The sequence below is a fragment of the Carassius gibelio genome, chromosome A21, assembly GCF_023724105.1.
Source record: "Carassius gibelio isolate Cgi1373 ecotype wild population from Czech Republic chromosome A21, carGib1.2-hapl.c, whole genome shotgun sequence".
NCBI lineage: Eukaryota > Metazoa > Chordata > Actinopteri > Cypriniformes > Cyprinidae > Carassius > Carassius gibelio.
In genome coordinates, this window is record NC_068391.1 from 15,264,696 (window position 1) to 15,291,173 (window position 26,478).

General features: G+C 35.8%; 1 protein-coding gene across 4 annotated transcripts in view; it reads right to left on the reverse strand.

The window, feature by feature from the left end:
- Positions 1–1,388: 1,388 nt before the first annotated feature.
- LOC127941911 (rap1 GTPase-activating protein 2) overlaps positions 1,389–26,478 on the reverse strand; it is a 35,382-nt gene continuing 10,292 nt past the window's right edge. Inside the window, exons 1-24 of one of the 4 annotated variants that reach the window (XM_052537368.1) lie at positions 14,713–14,951; positions 13,084–13,168; positions 12,213–12,248; positions 11,948–11,989; positions 11,146–11,178; positions 10,836–11,048; positions 10,514–10,617; positions 10,338–10,416; positions 9,894–9,947; positions 8,478–8,561; positions 8,145–8,245; positions 7,675–7,804; positions 7,433–7,588; positions 7,238–7,309; positions 6,323–6,409; positions 5,983–6,123; positions 5,747–5,893; positions 5,468–5,559; positions 4,548–4,652; positions 4,337–4,454; positions 4,156–4,258; positions 4,001–4,071; positions 3,811–3,851; positions 1,389–2,323 (exon numbers count right to left, since the gene is read on the reverse strand). In XM_052537368.1, the coding sequence (XP_052393328.1) occupies positions 3,843–3,851; positions 4,001–4,071; positions 4,156–4,258; positions 4,337–4,454; positions 4,548–4,652; positions 5,468–5,559; positions 5,747–5,893; positions 5,983–6,123; positions 6,323–6,409; positions 7,238–7,309; positions 7,433–7,588; positions 7,675–7,804; positions 8,145–8,245; positions 8,478–8,561; positions 9,894–9,947; positions 10,338–10,416; positions 10,514–10,617; positions 10,836–11,048; positions 11,146–11,178; positions 11,948–11,989; positions 12,213–12,248; positions 13,084–13,168; positions 14,713–14,843 (2,193 nt within the window). In that variant the 5' untranslated portion in view covers positions 14,844–14,951 and the 3' untranslated portion in view covers positions 1,389–2,323; positions 3,811–3,842. Of the gene's footprint in view, positions 2,324–3,810; positions 3,852–4,000; positions 4,072–4,155; positions 4,259–4,336; positions 4,455–4,547; positions 4,653–5,467; positions 5,560–5,746; positions 5,894–5,982; positions 6,124–6,322; positions 6,410–7,237; positions 7,310–7,432; positions 7,589–7,674; positions 7,805–8,144; positions 8,246–8,477; positions 8,562–9,893; positions 9,948–10,337; positions 10,417–10,513; positions 10,618–10,835; positions 11,049–11,145; positions 11,179–11,947; positions 11,990–12,212; positions 12,249–13,083; positions 13,169–14,712; positions 14,952–26,478 lie in introns of those variants that run through there. The other 3 variants (XM_052537370.1, XM_052537369.1, XM_052537371.1) reach the window with 3 other exon arrangements.

Consider the following 26,478-nt stretch of genomic DNA (forward strand, 5'->3'; position numbering starts at 1 on the left):
TGAATAAGTACTAGTACTTAATGGAAAAGATACTAGTATCTAAAAAATAAGTACTAATAACAGGAAAAAAAATATAGTACAGTTTATAGATTAAATGTTACAACGGCTTTCCATAGACGCTGCAAATTGTGACCCGACCTCTTTGACTAAAGAAGATTAAGCATTCTCTAACATTCATATTTAGGATTAAATGTATTATTATGTGAGTCATAAAGAGAGAGAGAGAGAATCCTAATATAAAAGAGTAGAATCAGTGTAATTATCTTTCCAGTCTGCTATAGTAAATGTTAATTAAAATAATTTATAACCTAAATTACAAACTACATTTAGTGTAAATTATGTTTACAAGACATTTTACTGCCTTGCTTGTATTAAAAGCACAACCAAAAAAGCTTTAGGGACTTCACAAATAGTTCCTGGGAATGATTTCTGGGGCCACTAGGATAATGCATTTGACATTAAAATAGGCCATAAAAACAGATTTTTAATTATTTTTTTTAAAGGATGGCTTTTAGGCTTACTTGTGTGTTTTGCTCCCAGGTTGTTTTTCTCACCTTGAGAAGTTTGCTTCAAAGATACTATACCAAAAAATAAAAACAACTAATATACATATGATGCTTTTTGTGAAGTAAAACAAGTTTTACTTCACTGTCTCTGACAAACAGTGGCACAGGTTCATATTATTGTAATTTAGAGAATCTTAGCCTGGGGTCCATAAGATGGTTCTAGGGGGTCTGTGGAAAAGTTCAGAGACAATTGTAAATAATGATAATTTATTCTAAATGATTTTAACAAAGGGTTACACTTTATTTTATGGTGTCTTTGTTACAGTGTAACTATGCATTTAAGTACTGAGTTATATTAATTAATTACATGTACTTATTTTAAGGTTAAGGTTTGGTTAATTCTTAGGGTTAATTGCATGTATTTATGCATAATTAATTGTCATTATAAAAGTAAGTACATGTAATATGTGTAACAATGACACCTTAAAATAAAGCGTTACCTAATAAAGCTTTTATTATAAAAAGCATAAATTGTCTGGCTTTAAATTATACAATATAAAACATTCTACAGTTTGAAAAAAAAAGACATTTTAAATGCCATATTAAAAACAGCTCATATGATCGTTCTAAAGCTTGTTTCCAGCAGTTGTTTGCAGTAACTATTTATTTATTTACCTCAATGACATTCTTGCAGGAAATATTAATGTGTGTATAAATGTGGTTTAAGCATCCAAATAATTTTTGGGGCCACTGTATGTCTGTACATCCTGTCACAAATCGCTGTTTATCATAGCACATATTGTTGCAAAACTTAAAAGAGGTCCAGTAAATTATACAGTCAGGGTTTGTGTAGCTAAATATGGCTCACAAATAGAACAAAGGTTTCAAAATACAATATTTTATTTAACAAAATCAACATTGCCATACAGAAACCTTTACACGTGTAACAGTACAATCATAGAGAAATAAATTAACACAGCTCTTTTTGTTAAGCAATTTATACTATAAGGAAACTAAAAATAATTTTTACCAAAGACTGAATGGAGAAAGTCCCTTTAAAAGTGTTACATTTAACACATTTCAGCTGTTTGTGACAATAATGGTTTATTTTTCTGTGATCCATGGACTATACTCAATGAATATATACACTTAATATACACAAAAAAGTTTAGTACTTCAAGTTTTATTTTAATAATATATATTATAAATAACTCTTCGGGGAACACAGTAATGGCTGAAAACATCTCCAAACAATGGCTGATTTTAGGGCAGATTTTCAGGGATTGCTCAAATGTGAGTGTTCCAGAGAAAAGCAATGTTGTGCTAGCCTATTGTATTATTATATGACCTCTCTAGTGCATTTTAGATTGATTTGTTACTAAATTAATTTGTATAATGATATCTTCTGTGGCAAGTTTTTCCAGCAGTAATAGCGCTGGTCAAGTACATTTATGTGAGTCTCAGAATACTGTGGAATGTTTCAGGTGCTGGGTATATTGTTAATTAAAATAAAATGTGTTGTTTTATTACTATTAAGTGAGGAAAGTTACTATTATTGACCTGCTAATCCAAGTTTGTATTTCATTAACTCACAAGATATTGGATTATTTCTTTATTTCTTTACTGTGAAAGACTTCAAAATGTGCAAAATCAATAAATGTGCCGAGTCAGTGCCAGTTGACCACCTGCAGCAGAAACTAGAGGAGATGCAAACTGTGTGCTGAAGCATGTGTGCTTGTTCCTGTGATGTTCCTCCTTCATTTCTCTCCTTCTCAGTCCTGACAGTGCTTGATCTTCAGTGCTGATCCATTGCTTTTCTGGATGGAGAGTTTAAGGGGTTAGTAAATAGCATATAAGAAATATATTTTTGACATGAACATAATTTAAAAAGAATCAATGATTATGAGAGTGGTTTTAATGACCAATAACAGGTCATCTGAGAGGTTGTGCTTCAAATAATCATTGTCCATCACTCTGATGGATGCTTCTAAATTTCTGTTTAGAAAAATTATTATCATAGCATTATGGTTGAACCACTGAAGTCACATGCACTCTTCTGTCAATGTTCTTTCTGGGCCTTGAATGTGTTTGGACCCTTGCGGTCTTTGGAGGGTCAAAAAGCCCTCAAATTTCACCAAAAATATCTTAATTTGTGTTCTGAAGATGAACAAAGGTCTTACAGGTTTGGAACGACATGAGGGTTTGTAATTAATGACAGAATTATCATTTTTGAGTGAACTATCCCTTTAACTCATGTCTCTCTCCTGGTCTATTTTTGCAGGGGAGTTTAAAATCAGCATTCTTTACTGTGAAAATGTTTCTAAACACATCACACCAGATACGTTTTTTTTTTTCTGTCAAAATGACAAGAAAGGAACGGCTAAACTATCTGTAAATGTTATCAAAATAGTATAAATCTGTGGTTTTTAAACCCTGTCTGAGGACCCCATGGGCCTCGAAACATTCTAGGGAGTTCTGAGAAAAATAAAACAAAGAACAAAAATTTAAACTCAATTTAAAAAAAGAAATCTTCTGAAGTTAATTTTTTGACATTATTTTGAACTCACACGCTCACTTCAAAACCAGACACTGTGAAAACGGTCATTTAAGAGACATCAAGACAATTTTAAGCAAAGTGAAACACAGGGTGCACATATTATTTATAGTATTATTTTACTATACTAGTCTTTTCTTAAAGGATAACCTAAGATACTTCTGAAGAAAATGGTTAGAAAAATAAAAAATGATCATCAATGGATATTATATGTACCCAAAATGACAGAACGACTAAATGAGTCTTCAGACATGAAATTAAAAGCTGTCTTTATAATTTGTGACCCTGGAGTACTATCCCTGGATATTTGTAGCAATAGCCAAAAAAACATTGTATGGGTCAAAACTTTTAATTTTTAAAGTAAAGATCACGTTCCACGAAGATATTTATATTAAGATATACCAAAACATATTTTTTTTATTAGTAATATGCATTGCTAAGAATTAATTTGGACAACATTAAAGGTGATTTTCTCAGTATTTAGATTTTTTTTTGCATCCTCAGATTCCATATTTTCAAATAGTTGTGTTTCAGCCAAATATTGTCCAATCCTAATAAACCATACATCAACTGAAAATTTATTTATTCAGCTTTCAGTTGATGTGTAAATCTCAATTTTGAAAGAATGTACACTTAAGACTGGTTTTGTGGTGTGAAAAATTAAGAAATAATAGTTTCAGTATATGCAGCCTCTAGTTTTACTTCCCCCCCAAGACTATGTACCGTTTATGAATTTCATGAGTAACTTACAATGGTTCTGGTCGTCTTTGACATTCTCTTTGCTACTGTCCCTGTGAAAAAAGAAGAAGTCACAAATCAATGAATAAACTTACATTGAACCACACACACTCTCAATCAAATGACTAAACAACCATAGAAACACTACAGAGAAAGATAGAGAATGAAAGAGCAAAAACAAAGTCATCGGATCAAGTCTTACGGCAGCGGACTGGCTCAATCTGTCAAAGCGGAACTTCAGATTGGATCTTGGCGAGATCTTATTCCTAAAATCTATTCATAGAGAGATATTCAAAAACATGTAACTCATTATAATTTAATGTAAATGTCGAATGTGAGGGGAAGCATCTCAAATACCTGTTGGACTGCGGCACATGATTACTGGCGCGCCTGCACCCTGTCCCTCGGCGCTCAGAGAGCCAAAGACTGGGGAGAGACTAGGAGAAATCTGGAGGCTGCTCTGAAGACATGAGAGAACAGATTTAACATGCACACTTCTCATAGCAACATTAATGAACATGAAGACACATGAACATACAGGTTCGTTCTCCTCCAGAGTCTCTAGGTCTCCTGCAGCACTGCTGAAGCTGCTGGTGCTGGAAGAAGAGTGAGAGATATCTGGTCTTCCACTGACCTCCTTCAGCTTGAGAGATGGCCTGTAAAAACAGAGAGGAAAAAATGAAAGAAAATATTCTTAGCTATTAAGAAAACACATTTATTAAGTACCAGTAACAAAACAGAAAATGTACCTCTCATTGATCAGGATCTCTGGAGAGCTAGGATTGGACGACGTCTCTGATCTCACTTCCTGTGAATGGGGACCAACATCTAGACTTCTTTGATCACACAGGACACTAAAATAACAGACAAACCAAAAAAAAATTTCATTTCTTAATTGTCTAGCATTTTAGAGCATGCGTGTTTGTATGTGTGTGTAATGTGTTTGCAGAGCTGTCAAAGTGCAAATAAATGTGTTTAATGTTTTTTTTTTACCTATCTCAAATTTTATGATACAGTATAATAATATTTCAAAAGCTGTCAACTCATTAAAAAGTAAATGTTTATATTTTATTTAATATATAATATATGTAGTATGTAACATATATGTGACCCTGGACCACAAAACTAGTATTAAGTCGCTGGGATATATTTGTAGCAATAGCCAAAAAAAAAAAAAAAAAACCTTGTATGGTTCAAAATTATAGATTTTTAGATAGATATTTTGTACATTTGCTACTGTAAATATATCAAAACGTAATTTTTGATTAGTTAATAATATGCATTGCTAAGAATTAATTTGGGCAACTTTTTCCTAATAAACCATACATCAAGTTTCAGATGATGTATAAATCTCATGACATTTAAGACTGGCTTTGTGGTCAACGGGTAACATATATAATACCGGTACACATTTTATACATTTCATTATATTTACAATACTTGCAAGAAATTATAATAATAATTATCTAAATGTAATATTTAAAAAAAATATTTAAGATAAAAACAATGCAAAAGACAATTGTTTAATTCTGGAAACAATTATTCAATTCTGTTGTTTTTATAATATCATCTTTATAATAACAATATTTTTAGTACACCATGAGTAATTTGTATACATGTAAATATTAGCATATTTAGTAAATATGTATTTGTTGTGTATTTGTCAGACCTGCGTCTGTGGCGCTCTGGCTGTCCGTCCACACTGGTGTGCAGCCGCGGGAACAGCCCCGAGCGTCTCTTCACCGGGCTCTTCACTGGAGACTAAAAATTTATAAAAAAGCTTTTTTATTTATTTATCATATACATGGTTAATGAAACAAATCAAGTTATATTAAAATAATAAAAGTGAATTTCATAGTTACTACACTCTGGCTGTTACCAGACTAACTTGGCTATTCAGATGCAGTTTATTTGTGTATCTGTGTTGTGGACATAAGAAGATGCTCACAGAGTTCTTGGCAGCCTCGGTGTTGCTGTGTGTCAGACCGACTCCGCTCAGGCTGGTGGGTACGCCTCCACCAACCGGAGAGCAGCGGCCGTGTTTCTGGGAGCCCACCATCGCCTCCATAGAGTGACTGCGCACGCGCATCGCCCGCTGAGACAGACACAAACACATTAAAAGGATAGTTCACCATTTTGACAAGCTGCATGTGAATATGACGGCTGATCTTTTTGATTTAATACCTTAATAGACTCCAGTATTCCTCCATGTCCTCCGTTCTCCATCCTCTCTTCGTCTGCGCTGAGGGGATGGCCCAGCATTGACTGTGTGCGCTTGTGTAACTCATTATGAAGATTATCTAGCAGTTCGGTTCGCGTTCTCTCCTATTTCACAAACACAAAACATATTATGACATGTTCTATTGCAACTGATCTTACTGTTTTAAAATTTGGAGGCCCAGAAACCCCAATGGTAGACACTACCATAAAAAAAAATGGGGTCAGAATTTTATCAGGCATTTGCTGTTCATATGTACATTAGAACTTTATTGTGGTAGTAAATGATGCTCTATTGTTTCCTCACCTCAAGCTTGGCAAATCGGCTTGACCTGTAGCATGCCAACTCTGCATTGATGAGCTTGGTCAGCAGAAACTCTCTGAATGCTGGCCCCTAAGTAAGAATAGAATGACACGGCAAATATAAAAAAGATGCAAGAGCAGCCTTAAAAGACAATGACGTGACAAAATCTTGCCTGTAATAAGCAATGTGGCCTCCAGACAAACAATAATGTGACAGCAAACTGGCTGCCCTGCAAAATGTCATTTTCTTTATTCGTTTTTCCTTTGCTTTCCCGTAAAAATATTGCAATATCGATAAAACAAGATCAATTTACTTGAAAAGCAAAAATTAATAAAAGATTCAGAAAATACACCTGTTTTCCTTTCTTGTTTTAAGCATACCCTCAACTAAAAACTGTTAGATTTATGCTTTAAAAAGAAAAAAATTTCCAACATTGTAAGAAAAAATAAACACATTTTAGATAAAATCATTTAAGGTAAAAATTTATTTATATATTATGCAAAATTTCTCCAAGTAACCTAATATTTTTCAAGGGTGATAATATATTTTAAATGGAAAACAAGGCAAAAATACGGTGCCCTAAAGTGACCATTGAAAAAAAAAAAAAAATACACAGACCTTTGTGTGTGTGTACAAGAAACTTTCAAGTGCGCAAAAGAAAATTATCATATGTACGCAAGTAAATAGATGTGGCAAGCTAAACAGCATTAAATGCGACACATTTTACAAACATGTGTGTTACATGTATGTAAATGTGATTTATTTATAGCGTAGTTCTGACTCATTTGGCTTGCCATAAAAAAGTTTCTTGTGTGATAGTCTGAGTATTTTATATTTTTGCAAAGGTCCCTTTAGGGGCTCTGTACTACAATACCGATATAAAAAATGCAGTGTGGAAGCTGTGGTGCAATAATTTACCTTTTTAAAGATGGGTGGATTGGGAAGCGGAGGGCCGAACTGAGGCACATCTTCACGTGCTGTGACAGACACCTACATATAATTACATTCAACATACAGTTACAATCACCACAAATACTTTCCATAATCTGCAAACACTCTCAGTAACTACATTACTTTTTGCTTAAACATTTTACAAAATAAATGATGACAAACCTTGTATGTGGTGTCATCTGTTCCGGGGTTTTCCACTTGAACTAGAATGTAGGCATGGAGAAAATTGGAAGCGATCATGTCAGGCACAAAAGGTGTGGCCTCCTCTTGAAAAACTGCCGCCACTATGTCATTCCCAATGTGGCGCTTCCTTTGGACCTACGTGTAGGAAAAAACAAACATACAGGGAATGACATGCTGTCTCTGGACGTTGGAATTGTGTAGATTTCAATCATAGTGAGCACCTGCTGGATGTCTCCCTCAGTATAAGGGAGTTTGGTGGAGATGTGGAACATGAGTTCCTGTCCTCTGAACACAGTGTAGACTGACTGAGACCCCGTCTGACCGTGAGACACGTCCAGACCACCTCGAAATCTGAATATAAGACACAGAGAGAAAATATACTGAAAGTACAAGTATTTACTGATGAAACAGCACGACTGGAATTTAAGGATTTTGGGTGGAGAAATCGAAAAGCTGCACTTTTATACAGTGCTGGGTAGAGTGCATGTAATCTGGATTACATAATCAGATTCCAAAAGATCAAAAAGTTACCTAAAAGTGTAATGTAATGGATTATGTTAATGTTAATGATTATGGAATCGGCAAAGGACTACAATTTGTAAGTAATCTACCCAGCACTGCTTTTATATATTCACACATCCTAACTATTCACAATCATCTTTCTTTTTTAAGTCTCTGTTTAAGATTTTACCCTTTAAAATCCTGCAGCTCTACACAGTCTCCCAGCACTCGGAGGAACTCTGTAAATGCTGGAGTTTCTTCGCTGTTCCCGAACAACTCCACCTCCGAGGTCTGTGAGCATCAGAGAGTATCAGAAAACATTAGTGAATGGCAAACAATGAAGGAAACTGCAGGAAAGTGAGTGTGAAAAAATAATAGATAATACATTTCACATACAGTAAAAATGTTTTGATTCATTGCTTTGGTGAAAGCTTCTGTTAAAGTATCCCTGAGAAGCCCAGACCAGCCGTCTTTGATATTTATAACAGGCAGTGAATTGCACACATTCAGCACATTTCCTCACCTGCCCAAACTTTTGGTAGACGACGCCAAACTTAAATGTGTTGTTTAACTCATGCTCGTCATAATTCACTATTAATTGAGAGCCCTGCAAACAAACAAACAAACAAACAAACATAAACAAAGATACACTTCAAACAAATAATATGCTCCTCATCAGTACAGCTTTGACAGCTCTTTAGTTACACTAAAATTTCAGAAATAACCCCTCCCAAACAAAACCATCTTGTTACTTTAATAAACAAGATGACGAAAGAGTTATAGTGCATTGCAAACATGCTAATAATCTTTAAATGTGTAATGGGTTTTTATCTGGCACATTAATATCTTCTTGGCTAGAAGCAATATTGTTTTTAATGAAATATGCAAATCCCCCCACAGACTTCATAAAACTAATCTGAGGGATAAACATCATGTAATTAAAAAAAGTTCAAATAAATCATTTATATTTTAAATTGCAACATAGAGTGGCCCCCCAAAAATGTTGCCTTAATTTTGAATTTTATATCTATTTTTTTTACATTTTAAAACCTAACAAAGTACATTTTAATTAAATGTTTTGTGTTTGTGCTAAATAAATGTAAATAAAATAACATACAAAAAATAAAAAACATTCATATGTAAAACTAATAATAATCTATCTATCTATCTATCTATCTATCTATCTATCTATCTATCTATCTATCTATCTATCTATATATATAATATATATATATATATATATATATATATATATATATATATATATATATATATATATATATTGCAAAATCTTTGTGGGAATGACTAAGGAATTATCAAACAATTGACAAATACATCTACAAATAAATCATTATTTTTTATAAACTACTGTTAAAATATTAAGGGTCTATAGGGTTTTTTAAATAAGACTTTCTCGCTAAGGCTGGATTTATTTGATTAAAAAAATCCAGTAAAACAGTAATATTGTGAAATATTATGGCATTTTTAAAATAACTGCTTTCTAGTTCAATATATTTGAAAACTTATTTTATTAATGTGAATTATTAATTTCCAGTTTTCAGTGGCACATGATACTTCAGAAATCATTCTAATATGCTGATTTGGTGCCTAAGAAACATTTCTTATTATTATCAGTGTTAAAAACTGTTGTGCTCCTTAATATTTTTTTGGAAACAATATATAATATAATATTTAATATAATAATATATGTTTTTTTGTCAGGCTAATTTGAGGAATAGAAGGTTCAAAAGAACAGCATTCATTTGACAGAAATCTTTTGTAACTTCATAAATGACTTTACTGACACTTTTGACCAATTTGTTAATGGAGTCAAACTGAATAAAAATATTAATTTCACTGAAACACTAGTGCATACACTATCATATTATTTATAATTATATTAAAATATTATTAATAAAAAGATGAATATTGAACTCACCTTTGGGTACAACACAGGACCAAATCTCAGACCTACAATGTCTTCACATAGTATCTATAGTGGGAAAACATGACACAAAAACCCAAACAGCCACTTAGCCAACAAACAGACCAGCTACTGTTCACTTATTTAATTCTTTAAAAGCAGCCTCTTTGCGATACTTCGGTACATTACTTGAGACAGACTCACGAAACAATGAGGTGAAAAGAATAAATAAACAAGTATGTCCTTTGATTGCTTGGATATATTTAAAGGAAGGATTTTTTTTTTTAGTGCACATAAACATCAGTCTAACCTTTTAAAAACGGCAGACGACATACTGATAAATAAGTGTTCTTACACTTCAGAAATGATTTTTAATTCTTTACATTAATCAGTGAGACTGTCAGGGTGATCTTAAGTGGTTAAAACCCGTGGACCATCTCTACAGGGCACAATCATTACCTTTGCTAACTGAGGGACACTAGGGAGCTCAGTCAAGCCTGCCAAAGGGATCTTGTCATAGATTGTCTTTGATGGAGTCCTATGCGAGGCAGAATTTGATAGAAAAATGCAATCAAATGTTTCAAAATGAACCAATCATGTAATTACACATAAGAGATTGAAAGGGTTATTATTACCTGAGAATGATGTGCAGGTACTCTTGCTCCTTCACCTCCTCGTGTCGGAGGGACAGTATGAGGTTGCCATGGTTACTGGCCGTGCAGTAGAAGTTCAGATGTTCCTAAGACCGATGGCAGATAATAGAAAGTGGTTGAATTGCGAACAAATTCATCGCCAGCATCAACAAGACGCACTGACTTATAATTATCACAGCTCTGACAATATAAAACAACCTGTGAGTGATCGGTTTAAAAATGATCTTAAACCAATATTTTGTCTGCCCCATAATGATATGGATTGGTTTTACTGAATGTAATTGCACGACTACTGAGTTCTCACCCTGCCCAGAAAGTGCTTGCGGTATGCGCGAATGGCATAGTTACTCTCCAGTCTATAGCCAAACTCTCCTGAATTGCTTCCTTCTCCATTTTCCTCATCACAGAAGCCATTCTCCCAGCTCGGGATGGCATCAGGGGCATCAGGGTCTTCTATCCAGTAACCCCCCAACTGAGGCAGGATGACCTGAGGGTATGGCTCACCCCGCTGTAACACCTTTGAAAGAGACATCAAACAATTAGAAAGAGAAATATAAAGTGTTTTTAGAAGTATATAATATTATTGTAACAGATGTGGACTTAAATTGCTGTACCTCCTCTATCTTTGGGTATGGAATGTAACCTTCCTGCAGGGGTAATAATAACAATTTCATAATGTAATGCTGTAAATGGACATCTTCACAATGCTTTAGAAGAATGCTTGTGTGTCGTTACAGAAAGCTTGTTATGAATCATACATTGCTCATGCAACTACATTATATGAGAAATTACATGTAGTCCACACAATGGTTCACAGTCATGCTTACAACAGACATTTTTATGTGGCTGTCTGGACAATCTGAATGATCACATGCATTTGAGGGTATGATTATTTCTTTAGTGGTTGTCTTTGTTTTTATTTTGCTTGTAAGATGGCTAAATCCAGCATTTGCTTAAAATACGCATAAAATGGGGTCCATGTGAAAATGCTTCTATTTTGCATCTGTCTAATTTAATACCTTCTCATCATTAAAAGTTATATTATTAACAATTATTTATGTTATGATTATTTAACAAATTGAACAATTAATTTCAGAATGTTTTAGTTTTAGTATTTCCCCATTTAGCTTAAGTTGCACGTAAATAAAATCGAATCTAAAAATTATTTTCTACATTTGACCTCGTACTGTTTTTTATTATTGTTTTCAAAATTCTAAACCATTATTTAAAATCTAGGTTTAAATTTGACTTTCAGAGTATTTTCATACTTTTAGACCCACTGTACAATATTTAATGTTACATACAGTACATTAATGAAGAATGCTAACCTCATGCAATGAAAATACTCCAAGTTTGAAACGCAAACAAGGACTAAGCGGAGTTGTAATCTTGTTAAATGTTTTAAAACCCTCTGACCTTTAATCTTTGTGGCCTCATTTCCTCCACCTCAGAAACCTGCTAAAGGGTCAGGGTCAAAATGTCAAAGGTTGCATTGTTAGCAACTGAGAGTGGGGAGGCACATAATGCAATAACCACAGCTATAGTTTCTATTTAAAGCTGAATTAACCAATTAAGCACCAATTTAGCTACTTTAGCATTTCTCTCTCTCTCTCTCTCTCTCTCTCTCTCTCTCTCTATATATATATATATATATATATATATGAAGGATTTCATTTCTTACCTCCATCTTGTCCAGCATATCAAAAAACTGATTTGACTGTTGGAAAAGAAATATCATATTTAGGCCAACATTTAACATGCCAACTATTTCACATTATTTAACAAGTCAACAACAAGGCCAGCATGCAGTACAGTCTACTAAGTGTGAATGACATGCATGTGGTTGAAGAGTCTTGTAATTCCTTGTGTATTACTGCAGCAAGCTGCACTTACTGTCAGTTAAGGCTATTTTAGTTGTTGAGTTTACAGTATATCAGAATTCCTCTGAGAAACACAAGTTAATCTGTTATATTAACACACACGTTTTTTTAGTTGCTGATCTCATAGAATGTCAAATGATAGTGTTGGACCAACACAAGTTAGTCTGAAAATCTGTTATAAACATAAAACAAAATGTGAGGTTCCTCAGGGTTCTGTATTAGGACCTTTAATTGTATATATGATTGTTTAGTTGTCTGTGTAGCAAGCTGTAGTTTATAATCACAAAAAAAGAATATCTGCAATAGGTTGACTAACTAAAGTTGATTCATCTATATATGTGACTACTGTACATTTAGTGCATTTTTTTTTTAAAACTCTGGAGTTTGCTTCTTTTTTCTTCCTCCTTTGAGGAACATATAGACTCATATAGAGGGGATGATGTTTGAAGTCATGGTCTGCTGAGTAAGCAGGGCACATCACCAGCTACAGGTCTGTGCTAGGGTCTTGACTTCAGAAAAGAGAGAAAAAAGACGGTTTTATCTGTGTGAACCAAATTAATCAATAATTGCTGCTTTATAATCAGCCATTTATGAAATGCTAACTGGAGACTTGATTTGACTTCTTTCAGTTCTAATTCATAACAGGACCCGAGAATCAGATGTGCCGCTTACCTTCATGGTGGGCGGGGCGGTTCTGGGGGGAGAGGGAGGGCAGTCTGCCAGGGGCACATTGGAGATGGATAGCAACTCGTGCTTCCTGCAACACAGAGACATACTCATCATTATTCCAAACTTTTAAAATAACATTTGTTTCATCAGATATACTTAAATACACAGACAGTAACATACTCATTATTCTTTTCAGCATTAAAAATATTTATATGTGAAAAAAATATGTATTTATTTTTGACAGTTTAATCTAACTGACTTTGAATTTATTCAATGTGGCACCAGTAGCTGAAAATTACCATCATTACATGATGCTCAATACATACTTCTAAATGTCAGTATAATAGGCTAGTAAAACATAAAAAAAATGATACTAAGTGCACTTCTAAATGCTAACAATTAAATTTTGTATGGTCATCTGCAGTGTCATCTTCACACAGAGAGTATCCTCACTGAAAAGCTCTATTGCCTCAGTCTCATTTCACTCCTCAGGGATGAACCTCTCCTTTTTGACCCTCATATGATTTCAAGATCATCAATAAAAAAGGGGCCAAAGATGGGCAATCTGTTCTTTAAATGTGTTCTCAGGACAGGAGGCTGACAGGTTGAGGATCTAGAGGCTCCTACTCAAAATTAATTTTCCTTTCCTCCTCTCTTTTCATAAGTGAGGTGCGGACAGAGAAACAGAGAGGAAGGGGGAGCAAGGGGGAGGTTAGAGACAGAAATGAACAAGGCTCTAAAAATACCCACCCAATCCTTCATAAGCTCTCTGTAAATAGATCCCATAAATCCATCAATATATTCATATTAGGGAGCAAGCGACATATCGTTCATTACGCTTGACAAGGTATTTTACTCACATACTCAACACTCACAAAACAAGGCAAAAGAATCCAGTCTGCATGTACAAAGTACATATACACACAAAAACGTATGATACCTTAACTCATATTTGGACCAATATGCACACAGAAATATACTGAACAAATGGCACCAAATGAAGTAAACAACACATCCTGACCAGAAGAACAATCTTCACACCTCTGGGAGGATGTGAACAGCTTATTGTCACATTGTCTGTCATTTCAGTCAACATGAAAACACCTTTCCTGGAAAACACAGCAGGAGTGATTGTGGGTAATTTCGCATAAGATGCTTTTGTACATAAAAATCTGTCTATCATCGTCTTTTTTTATAGAACATCTTCTTAAAAACAAATACAACTTAAGCCCCAAGTAAAAAAACAAAAACAAATTTCCTCTCAGAAATACTCATTATTCAATTTCCTAGGAAATAAATATTATATATATGTTAAAATAGAATATTACAAACTAAGATATCAACATGACTGAATCAAGTACAGTACTGACATAAAACATGTCTGCTTTACTACACTGAACAATTTGTTTATATTTATCCTCATCAATTACTATTACTGTAAATTATATAATTTATACAATTGTAAAGCTATTGAAAAATCCCTTGGTTTTTTTGGCCAGAGAGCACCAAAAATCACTAAGTAACAACTAGCGCATAAAGTGTGCAGGACGTGTACTGTAGGCCCTGTAAGTCCTCCAAAACATTCTCTCCACCACAAACAGACACATACGACCCACAATGACGTTCACCCACCACTGGCCGTCTGTCTCCGTCAGTCTCCGTCTCTCACACCGCTTGCGGGAACGGTGGAGGAGTCCGATGAGAGCGGCGGCAGCACGGACACCTGCTCTCCGACAGCGCACTCTGGACCTGAACTCAGACATGGCCAGACCTCAGGTTCAGTCTCAGTCCTAGTCCTCACTCTCTCGTCACATCACACCGGCACAAACTGTGGCTGAATCTGCCTCGTCACAATCTCCAAAGATGAGGTGCCGTCCTCGCCAGCACAAGACTGTGTATGTGCATCCTTCACCGTGAATACCTCTCAGTCTCTCTCTCTTTCTCTCTCTCTCTTGCTCAGTCTCTCTCTGTCACCCTCCCTCTGAAATGGCATTTCACTTTGACACCTTATTCTCGATTAAGCAGCTTTGATTGCTTAACCTCTGCTATTTTTCTCAGACATTACCACTATTTCTCTCACCACACATACATTTACTCAGATATGCTGTGTTTTTTTTATCTTTGTTTGCCATCTTGCGTTTAATGCTATTCCAGCTCTTTTCTTTAATACAGCGATTACAAGACTTTTTGTTCCTGTCCTGAAGGCACTTTTATTTTCTTTGACAAGACTTTCAGTCTCTTTAATGTTGAGTTAAACTTTCTCAATATCTCAAAAGACACCAAATCCCGAACAAACTACCAACTATTAACTGTTATCCCATTATATTACATTCACATTTATATAGAAAAAAATATTATATAGTTCATAAAAAGTGATATTTCATATATAAAATGCATCAAAATGCTAAACTGTTGTACTATGTTGAAGCTGTGCTGTCTTAGACTCTTTAAATAGAAAGTCATAAGGAGATTTTCCAGGGCTTTGTTTACACTGGTTGCAATTATAAGCCCGTTTTCATCATTTAATTTCATCTGCTGTGCAAATCCGCTCCTACATGTTATGATTTCAGCCGGAGCGAGAGAGGGTGCATGTGAGCGAAATGCTTCCATAACATAAAGAGCATTAAATGCTTCAGGGGATTTGCTACCTGAAGGCAATTATAGCAGTATGCTCAGCACAACACTGGTGTATCGCTCTGAGATGGGGCATTCAGACTCATCAAGAGCTGTGTGTCACAGACTAATGGTTGCCAGAGAAATATGACAATACAACAAGTGTATATATAGTGTGCAATATGATGTGCAAATCAGCTCATTTCAAAAGCAGTCATGAAAGACAAGTGATTCTTGACATGCATGCACTGATGATTTGAACATCCTTTATGTCAAATCGTGAGATGTGGTGATATGATGATGAATTAGACAGCGTGTTATTCGATAAAAACAGGAGATTTCGTTTTTTACATGTAAGCCACCAGACCAGTGCTGATGGCAAAGAGTAGCTCTCACATGCAGCAGTAACACTGTGTTGAGGTGGGTGACAGACACCAAGCTGGGGATGTGTGAGTGGAGGGATGTTGGGGGGGGGGGAGAGAAAATCAGAAAATGTGACAATCAGAAGGTTTAAAACTGCTTCTTTTATTTGTCAACAAATGGTCAAACTGTTTCATATGGGGAATCTTTTGCACCCCTATTACATTATCTAAACAGTTTGCGGTTTTGCTCATTAGATGTTTTCTAGCAATTAATAATAAATTAAAACAAAATTCAATAGACACCATTTATTACATTATTAAAATATAATCAACCGCATTTTGGTTCTAAAACAGTTGCTTCTGGCAAAAATATGAGTCCACAATCCATAATAACACTTCCTCCAGAGAAAAAGTCCATCCCTTGTTGTCCTCTCACATACAAATCCAATGATCTATCTCCCATATTTGTTTAGAACTGTTTTGTACCGTTTTCTCTTGTAATTTAGCTGGATCTGTGCATATTTCTCTCCTGATTAAAGATGAGATGACTTTTTCACCGGTGAAATAAATATTATGAAGAGAGGACTCGAGTTTGAAGTTAAAAACATCTTAATAATGGGTTTGTTTATTTGTTAATTGGTGAGCAAATGATTAATTATGTTTCAATGAACAAACAAACTCTTCTACATCTTGGACGGCCTGAGGGTTAGTAAATTTTCAGCAAATCTACGTTTTTGAGTGAAATGTTCCTTTAAATGTCTTGGAAACATTATCAATATTTTTTACTTCTAAACTTTTTATTTTAATTAAATATAAACCTTTTAAAACGATTAAGCTTACATGTTTTCTTTTAAGCTCTTTGTGAACCTACATCAATTATTAATTGTATAAATTCAGTTGATTCATTTACATCGATATAGACATTTTCTTTCAGCTGCATTCTAAAACTTTTGTGGCATTGCATTTAAATGCATTTCACAATGCATTTAAATTCATGCTTTTTTTCATAACAACCATAAAGTGAAATGAATCAAACTGACACTCTTAGATTTTCTGCGATTGGCTGTTCCCTGCAGATGTCTCACTTTCAAGTGCACACGCTCCAGAATTAATCATAAACTCTGGATCAAACCCTGAGGTGACAGACAATATTTATAGCAAGCATTGTGAGCCCACTGAACTCGATTTAAACCGGGGGGGATTTATTAAGATGTGTCAATTCTAAACCCACTCTGAAACCCACTCTGAAAGTTTTCATAAATATACAGTAGGTAAACTTGTATTGGTCATAAATTAAAGATACATTTGATTATACTTGATTTAAAATATTTTAAGAAATTTACAGAAAGTACCCGATCAGATTAGAAATTATGCACGTTCACAACAGCATCAAGTAAACATTAATCTAAACAGTTTACGAACTGTTAAAAGTGAAGTGTTTTGTCACTTCCTCTTTCCATCATTAGAGCTGCTGTTTCAAAAAGCACAACCTGCAGGTGTCTGATGTTAAACCACGACGTGCAACCGCAATTTAAAACAGATATGCCAGATGGAAGTGCAGCTTGATGTACTTGTCTGAGTGTGTTTTTTTTATTTTCTAGAGGAAGGGCTGAGGAGCCATGATAACTGACAGCTAACAGGCAGGAAGATACACGACCGGAGCCACGCGCTTAGTATTCAAGGCCACAGGTCTGCAAAGCTCACACGTGCTGGGACTGGGAGAACTGGCCCCCTGCTGCCTTCATGCCCGACCCACACACGCAGTCACAGATAAGACCCTGGAGACACAGGAGCACTTGATCCTAAAACGTGACAGCAACAGAGATTGAGTGAGTAAATATCTGAAGTCTACAGGTTTCCGTCTGCCCTTCTCTTCTCAGCAGGGATGCCACATAGACTGGCATTGGCTTTCTTGTTCATTGACAGTCTCCCTTTTTTACACTGCTTCTTTTCATTTAAACCTACAAAAATACTGCACCAAGGCTAAGGTATAAGGCTGATCTAGAAGTCTCTCTGAAGTGTTTTGTGTGCACGTGCCCTCTATTATGACACTGTGTACACCAAAACACATTCAATTTATCAGCTCAGTAACAACAGCTAGCTGTTCACAGAGGCCAGATATGGTTTTATATTTCATATATCACATCATATATGGTATAAAGCATCACTTTGAGCCTTCGTGAGCATTATAAATGGACCAAGAAAGATAATGATACTGGCATCCACACTATAATGTTGTGTTCATTGTGAGTGTGCACTTCAAAAGCTCAAGCTTTTTGGATTCTGATTGGCTGTCAGTGAAATTATAATTTGTCAGCTGGGGAAAAAAATACTCTGAAAGTGAGTTGAATGATACTGTATCGTTCCTCTGTGTCTTTCTTGTTATAACCGTAGTGTGAACTTATTCTCATAGAATTACAAAGATTACTAAAATTGTATTTTTATAGAGTTATTGTCATTGTAGTGAACAGGCTCTTACAAGAATCTCTTTTTAAAAGGGAATGAACATGTGCAGTGTAAGGGGCCATTCACATTTAAAAATGCTAGAAGCAGGGTAGTGGAAGTGATATCTTGGAAGAGATCAATGTTCATTAAAAAAAAAAAAAAAAACCATGAAGGAAATTGTAGATTTATTTCTAGTTGGGAAGTAATAATTTTAAATTACTAGCAGATAATGTTTTAAATTATACACACACACTCTTATTTGCATGGCAAAAATAGTAAAATGTAAATTTTCTTTTCTCAGTTAGAAATAACATGAATTACATAAATGATACATTTGCCATTAAAAATGGAGACATTTGAGGAAAAAAAAGGTAGTTATCATCACTGGACATTGATATCGTAAAACAGTTGTCAATTATTAAAGCTGCAGTAGGGAACTTTTGTAAAAATATATTTTTTACATATTTGTTAAACCTGTCATTATGTCCTGACAGTAGAATATGAGACAGATAATCTGTGAAAAAATCAAGCTCCTCTGGCTCCTCCCAGTGGTCCTATTGCCATTTGCAGAAAGTCATCCGCTCCAGGTAAAAAACAACCAATCAGAGCTGCGCTCCGTAACTTTGTTTGTGTTCAAAATGTAGAAAAATGTACATAATAAGTGAGTACACCATGAATCAATTTTCCAAACCGTGTTTATAGCTTGTCCTGAATCACTAGGGTGCATCTGTAATAAATGTTTATATTCGCACTATTTTAGATTGCTTCGGGGGTACCGCGGTGGAGTAACCCAGTACCTTTGTGATTCTTCATAGACAAAAACAGAGGAAAGTAGTTCCGGCTACAATGTTCTTCTGCAAGATGCAAGCAGTTCTGTTTATTAACCGCTAGAGCGTCAAAAGTTACCGACTGCAGCGTTAAATGTTTTGCTACTTTCATCTTGACTTGCTTCTATCAATGTTAAAACGTATGCTTTTATTTGATTTATCTAAGTTAATTTGACAGAAATTTAGCTTTTATAGTAAACAAATAAATAATAATAATAATAATAATAATAATTTTTAACAATACAATTTTTTTTTACAGCCATAAAACAATGTTCCCAAAATGTTACAGGGAAGTTGTTTTTGAGACAACCTAAAAGTAGCCTTATTTTTAGGTTTTATTTTACAACTTTGTCTTATACAGAATATAAAGAGCATTTTATTTTCATAAAGAAAGCTGTTATGTTATAACAAATTATGTTATTTGGCTAATAATGTAACTGACTAGCAGGTTACTGTATGACAACACTGTAGTTAATACTGTAGTCTTTTTGGTTTACGTGCTGTTCCACCACACCTCAGTCTGTTCTCTCCTCCTGACCTTTTCTCTGGTCTTTACCTCTGTCTTTTTATCTGCTCTTTCCGTCTCTGTTGCACAGTCTCTGTCCCCCTCTGCTCTGATGGACACTGTCCTGCTTTGATCTGGAGCTGGGAGGCAAGAAATGCTCTCTGTACAAATCTCACTTTGAAAATAAAGTGCATCTGCTGACTGTCAAAAATAAGTTTGCAGCTCTCCTGAAGGTAAGAAGGTGAACTTGATGTGGCCATTTCAGCTGCACAACTGAGACGGATGAGAACAACAAAAAGGCATAAAAACATGACAGCATGACAATGTCCACCGACAGTATATCAGCAAACACAATAGGTACTAATTGAAAAGCTGTTCATTTACATCAGCGGTCTGTGTTAGAGAGGCTGGGGCGCTACACCACACATCCTTCTGTCAGGAAGTGCACAATGTGTGTCCTGATTAACACCACACTCAGCTTTAATGGTTCTATGACACACAGAGAGTAAGAATCTAATCATACACAGCGGCTGAAATGCTTTCAGAAGCTCAGGTCAATGCAAACAACAAATACAGAAGACCTTCTTTTGGACTGTTGTAAGTCAGGGAAACCTTTAAGATGTGGTAAATCTAAATATTTGTATATTTTTACTTATTTATCCTAATAAAATATTTAAATGTGTTTATTTAAATGTATGATTACACTGCACTGGACTCTGGATTTAGTACAGTATAATGTGAATGCAAGGCCATCTAGTGGTAATATTTCAAGAGAAATATGATGCTGTTAAGACGTGCTCATAGATTTAATGACACACACTCACACACACACACACACACAAAATTCTTTCCGGGATAGCCAGAACATGACATGAGGTTGAAATTATGTTTACTTTATTCTATTTAGAATATTTTATAGTATTTTCTTTCATATGATATAGACCATGGCCTTTTTGTAGCCAATAGGTATTTACATGACCAGAAGAAAAAAAAAGGGGTTTTAAATATTCAGTGTTTTGGGGGGAAAATAAATTCATGTTTGTTTAGCGCTGATCAGTCACAAATAATGTGACCGGACATTGGCTCCCTACAGACTGTGCTGCATGTTAAACCACTAAAATCATACAATCAGTCAGGTTTACATTTAACTCCTATGATATAAAGAGCACTGCTGAGTTAAAGTGCAGTCCTTTACTTTTACTTGTGAGCTGGTAAAATATTTGCCCACCAGGCCATCTAATGTAGATTCATTTGTTTCTTCATCGGAACAGATTTGGATAAATTCAGCATTACATCACTTGCTCACAAATGGATCCTCTGCAGTGAATGAGTGTCGTCAGAATGAGAAAATAGCTGAAAAAACATCACTATAATCAATGAGCAACCCACACAAATCCAGTCATCCTTAAAGGGGTCATATGACGTTGCTAAAAAGAACATTATTTTGTGTATTTGGTGTAATGCAATGTGTTTATACAGTTTAAGGATAAAAAAAACATTATTTTCCACATAATGTACATTATTGTTTTTCCTCTATGCCGCGGCTTCTGAAATGTGTCGATTTTTACAAAGCTCATCGTTCTGAAAAGCAAGGTGTGCGCTGATTGGCCAGCTATCCAGTGCATTGTGATTGGCCCCTTAACATTCTGTGATGCCATCTCCCGGCCTGACGAGACAAAACCAATAAAACCCATTACAAACAAGGCATTCGCTGCATCCAGTGGGGACAATCCTACTGATATAGTTACTTATATTGTCTGTTTACATGTTGCGTATTGCGCTGCGTACACATAAAACATTGTCAGCATTTGTGATCGGAGAATCGACAAATAACAAGCTCTGCTCTACACTGCTCCAAAATTTTTGGAATCATCAGTAGCAAATCCTTTAAATATATAAACGTACGTACAGGCAGTGAAACAGCAGACTGTCCTTGCAAAGTTGAAATTGCCCCACTTCATAGAAACAGCCTTTGAGCACAGAATCTTTGGCTATTGGTTCAGCAAACAGTCCTCGTCCTCCTTAAATGCGCTGAATATTTGGGTTGAACTGTTCCAAAACAGTGTTGTAAATACAACTTAACCACTGATTTCTAGTTGTGTCCTCTTTTGGAAGGCCAAACTAATTACTTTCACTTTCACAACTAAAGACACAGTGTCACCATAATATTTGGGCAGCGGCAACGTTGAGTGTAAAAGTTACATCTTCTTTGCGCGAACATTTGATCGGCGTTATGCAAATCTTCCCACATCATGATGATGTAGACATGTGGGGTGTGTTTTAACTTTAAATTGATGCTTTTGGCCAAAATACATAATCCATAACACTCCCTCCAATGAAATAGTCAACCCTATTTTCTCCCTCACATTAAGATCCTTCAACATATTTGTTTAAAACTGTTTTGGATAGTTTTTTGACTAAATTTCACTTGTACAAGATGTCAATTGATGGACTGAAGTCTTGTGGATTACTTGTGGATCACTGTGACGTTTCTATCAGCTGTTTGGACTCTAATTCTGACAGAACCCATTCACTGCAGAGGATACATTGGTAAGCAAGTGATGTAATCATCATTTTCACCAAATCTGTTATAATGAAGAAAAAAACTCATCTACATTCTTTAAAGGGGTCATATGATGCAATTTAAAATTTCCCTTTCTCTTTGGAGTGTTACAAGATGTTTGTGCATGGATAAGATCCCTAAAGTTGCAAAAACTAAAGTCTCAAACCCAAAGAGATATTTTTTATAAAAGTTAAGATTCATCTACGCCCTCCTAAAACGGCTCGTTTTAACTTTGATTCTCGCTATTGCCGCCGCCATCATGTTGTGAAGACACTGTGTGTTTCATTGTGAAAGCGAAGCTACTATATTTGGGCTTCCAAAAGATGGCACAACTAGAAATCAGTGGTTAAGTTGTATTTACAACACGGTTCCAGAACAGTTCAACCCAAATATTCTGATGTGTGCAGCGCATTTTACGGAGGACTGTTTCCTGGGAGTGTAGCCTAAAATGGGTCTGTGCACAATGGCTGTTTCTATAAAGGACAGTCTGGCACTTCTTACTCATAGTCTGTAAGTACGTTATCTTATTTAAAGAATTTGCCACTGATGATTCAAACGCAAGTTTTGAGCAGTGTAGAGTAGCGCTTGTTGTTTGTCGTTTCTCCGATCACAAATGCAGACGTGGTTTTATGTTTACTTAGCAATTACACACCACACCACAGACTGAGGAAAACTTCAAAATGACTGATGCACACTCTTTATCCTCCTTCTCCCCACTCTCAGAGATGGACGTCTCCAAAATTCTCCTGTCCAATCATCCTACTACTTGTCCACTTGATCCTATCCCCACTCACCTCCTTCAAGCGATCTCTTCTTCAGTCATACCTTCACTTACTCACATTATCAACTCCTCTCTTCAATCTGGAACATTTCCCTTAGCATTCAAGCAGGCTCGGGTAAGCCCACTGCTCAAGAAACCATCTCTAAATCCAGCTCTTCTTGAAAACTACAGACCGGTATCCCTTCTTCCATTCATTGCAAAGACACTTGAGCGGGCTGTGTTCAACCAGCTTTCTATGTTCCTTGGACAGAACAACCTCCTGGACAGCAACCAATCTGGCTTCAAAATTGGCCACTCAACTGAGACTGCTCTGCTCTCGGTTACTGAAGCCCTGCGACTAGCAAGAGCAGCTTCAAAATCCTCGGTACTCATCTTACTGGACCTGTCTGCTGCTTTTGACACTGTTAATCACCAGATTCTCCTGTCCACCCTCAGAAAGATGGGAATCTCTGGAACTGCTCTCCTGTGGGTTAAGTCCTACCTCTCTGACAGATCCTTCAGTGTGTCTTGGAGGGGTGAGGTTTCTAAGTCACACCAGCTTGCTACTGGGGTTCCTCAAGGCTCAGTACTTGGACCACTTCTCTTCTCCATCTACATGACATCTTTAGGATCTGTCATTCAGAAGCATGGCTTTTCTTATCACTGCTATGCTGATGACACCCAACTCTACTTCTCATTCCAGCCTGATGACCCGACGGTAGCTGCTTGCATTTCAGCCTGTCTGAGTGACATTTCTAGCTGGATGAATGACCATCACCTTCAGCTTAACCTTACAAAGACTGAACTACTGGTGATTCCAGCTAACCCATTGATTAATCACAACTTCTCTATACAGCTGGGCTCGTCAACCATAACTCCTTCGAGGACAGCCAGAAACCTAGGAGTTGTGATGGATCATCAATTAAGCTTCACTGACCACATTGCTACAACGACCCGGTCCTGCAGGTTTGCCTTATACAACATTAGGAAGATTAGACCCTTCCTGTCAGAGCAAGCAACCCAACTTCTTGTCCAAGCTCTTGTTCTCTCCAGACTGGACTATTGTAATGCCCTCCTGGCGGGCCTTCCTGCATGTACTGTCAAGCCTCTGCAAATGATCCAGAATGCAGCAGCGAGGGTTGTCTTCAATGAGCCAAAAAAAGCTCATGTTACTCCTCTCCTCATCAGGTTACACTGGCTACCAGTAGCTGCTCGCATCAAATTCAAGGTACTGATGCTTGCCTACAAGACGACCACTGGCACGGCACCAACTTACCTAAACTCACTGGTTAAATCTTATGTGCCCTCCAGAAGTTTGCGCTCTGCAAGTGAACAACGCCTTGTGGTGCCATCCCAAAGAAATTCAAAATCACTCTCACGGACCTTTTCCTGGACTGTGCCCAGCTGGTGGAATGACCTCCCAATCTCAATTCGTACAGCGGAGTCTTTACTTATTTTCAAGAAACATCTAAAGAGTCATCTTTTTCGCCTGCACTTAACCTACTAACACCAGTACTTTTCCTTTTCTTGTCTTTTTCATTTAATAAAAAAAAATAAATAAATAAAAAAAATATTATATACACCTGGCTATGCGTTCTATACTAGACTAACTGAGACTTGTCATGGCACTTGTATTCTGTTGTTGTTCTCTTGTTGACCTGACTGCTTCTATTGTTCTCATTTGTAAGTCGCTTTGGATAAAAGCGTCTGCTAAATGATTAAATGTAAATGTAAATGTAGCACGATACGGAACGCAAAGCATAAAAAGATAGTATAAGTCTTTATTATCAGTAATTACAGTATGTCTGATAATAAGTGTTAAGGGGTGTAACATTTCTACTACACGCTTGAAGTTATTCAGCCAATCACAATGCATTGGATAGCTGGCCAACCAGCCTATACCTCGCTTTTCAGAAACGATGCACTTGGAAAAATCAATGCATTTCAGAAAGGTAGGGCATAGAGAAGCAACAATAATATTATGTGAAAAATAATGTTTTTTTATATATATATATATATATTTTAAACCTCATAAACACATTGCATTTCACCAAATACACAAAATAATGTTCTTCTTTAGCAATGTGTTATGACCCCTTTAAAAACAAAACCTTCTAAATTCTCATTCAAGTATGAATACCTTTATCGAGGATAAGGACCCTTCTGTAAAGCAGTGTGAATTTCTAAACTGGTCCAAGCTGATGAAGCTGGTTCACTTGGGAATTTTGCCAGTTAAGAAGTCTGATGGACCAGCATCTAAAACAAAACATATGCTGGGCTTTATAGCAAAGCAGGGCTCAGTCTGTGATTAGTCTTATTGCTTTTCTTTTATAACAGTTTTGTAACATGACAATAATTTGTTACTGTCAATTGTGTTCAGTGTAAAAAAAATCAAAGCTATTAAATGAGCTCCAAGGGCCATGTGAAACTGAGGAGAAGAGGGAATAAAACTTAACTAGATCACATTCACACATACAATGTTTATATGCTTGCAGACATAGAAGTAATAGTGCTCAATGAGTTTAAAGAAAAAAAAAAAAAAAGAAATATGAAACGATTCCTAACAATTTTATCATTACAAAATCAAGTTCTTGTCTCCGCTATAAGCGGTGCAGTTGTGTAACAGTTTTTTTTTACCCAATATGAAAGTATCTCAATCTTCCAGTTTATTTTTCATCAGACGAGCATAGCTCTTGTAGGGCATGATGGAGAGATGGACCGACAGAGAGGGGAAGAGGATGAATGAGCAGTGATGTGGAAGAGGCTCTGTCTACTGAAGACCAGTCGTCGGACAATGTATAAAGTGTCCAGTGCACTAAAAATGAGGATGAACTCCGGTTGAATACCAGCGGCTCAGTGAACACACTTAAGGTAGAGAACAGGGTAAAAAAATAAACTAAAATTGGTAGCTTGTATATACAATGCAGTTGAAAGGTACAAAAATGCACCTTATAATCAGTTGTATGGTTTTGTAAAAAAATACATTTACACTGCAGCCTAATATTGACCTATTCCTGGTTTATCTTTATGCTTTACTGAGTTATTAGTATTAAAACATAAAAATAATGAAAACGCACAATCAACTTAAAATCAATAGATAGGAATAGTTCACCCAACAATGAAAATTCTGTCATTATTTACTCACCCTGTTCTAAACCTGATGAGTTGATTGAAGCCATTGACTTCCATAGTATATGGCAAAAATAAATAAATAAAATAAAAAATACTATAGAAGTCAATGGCTACCGTCAACTGTTTGGTTACCAACATTCTTCAAAATATCTTCTTTTGTGTTCAACAAACGAAAGACATTCTTACAGATG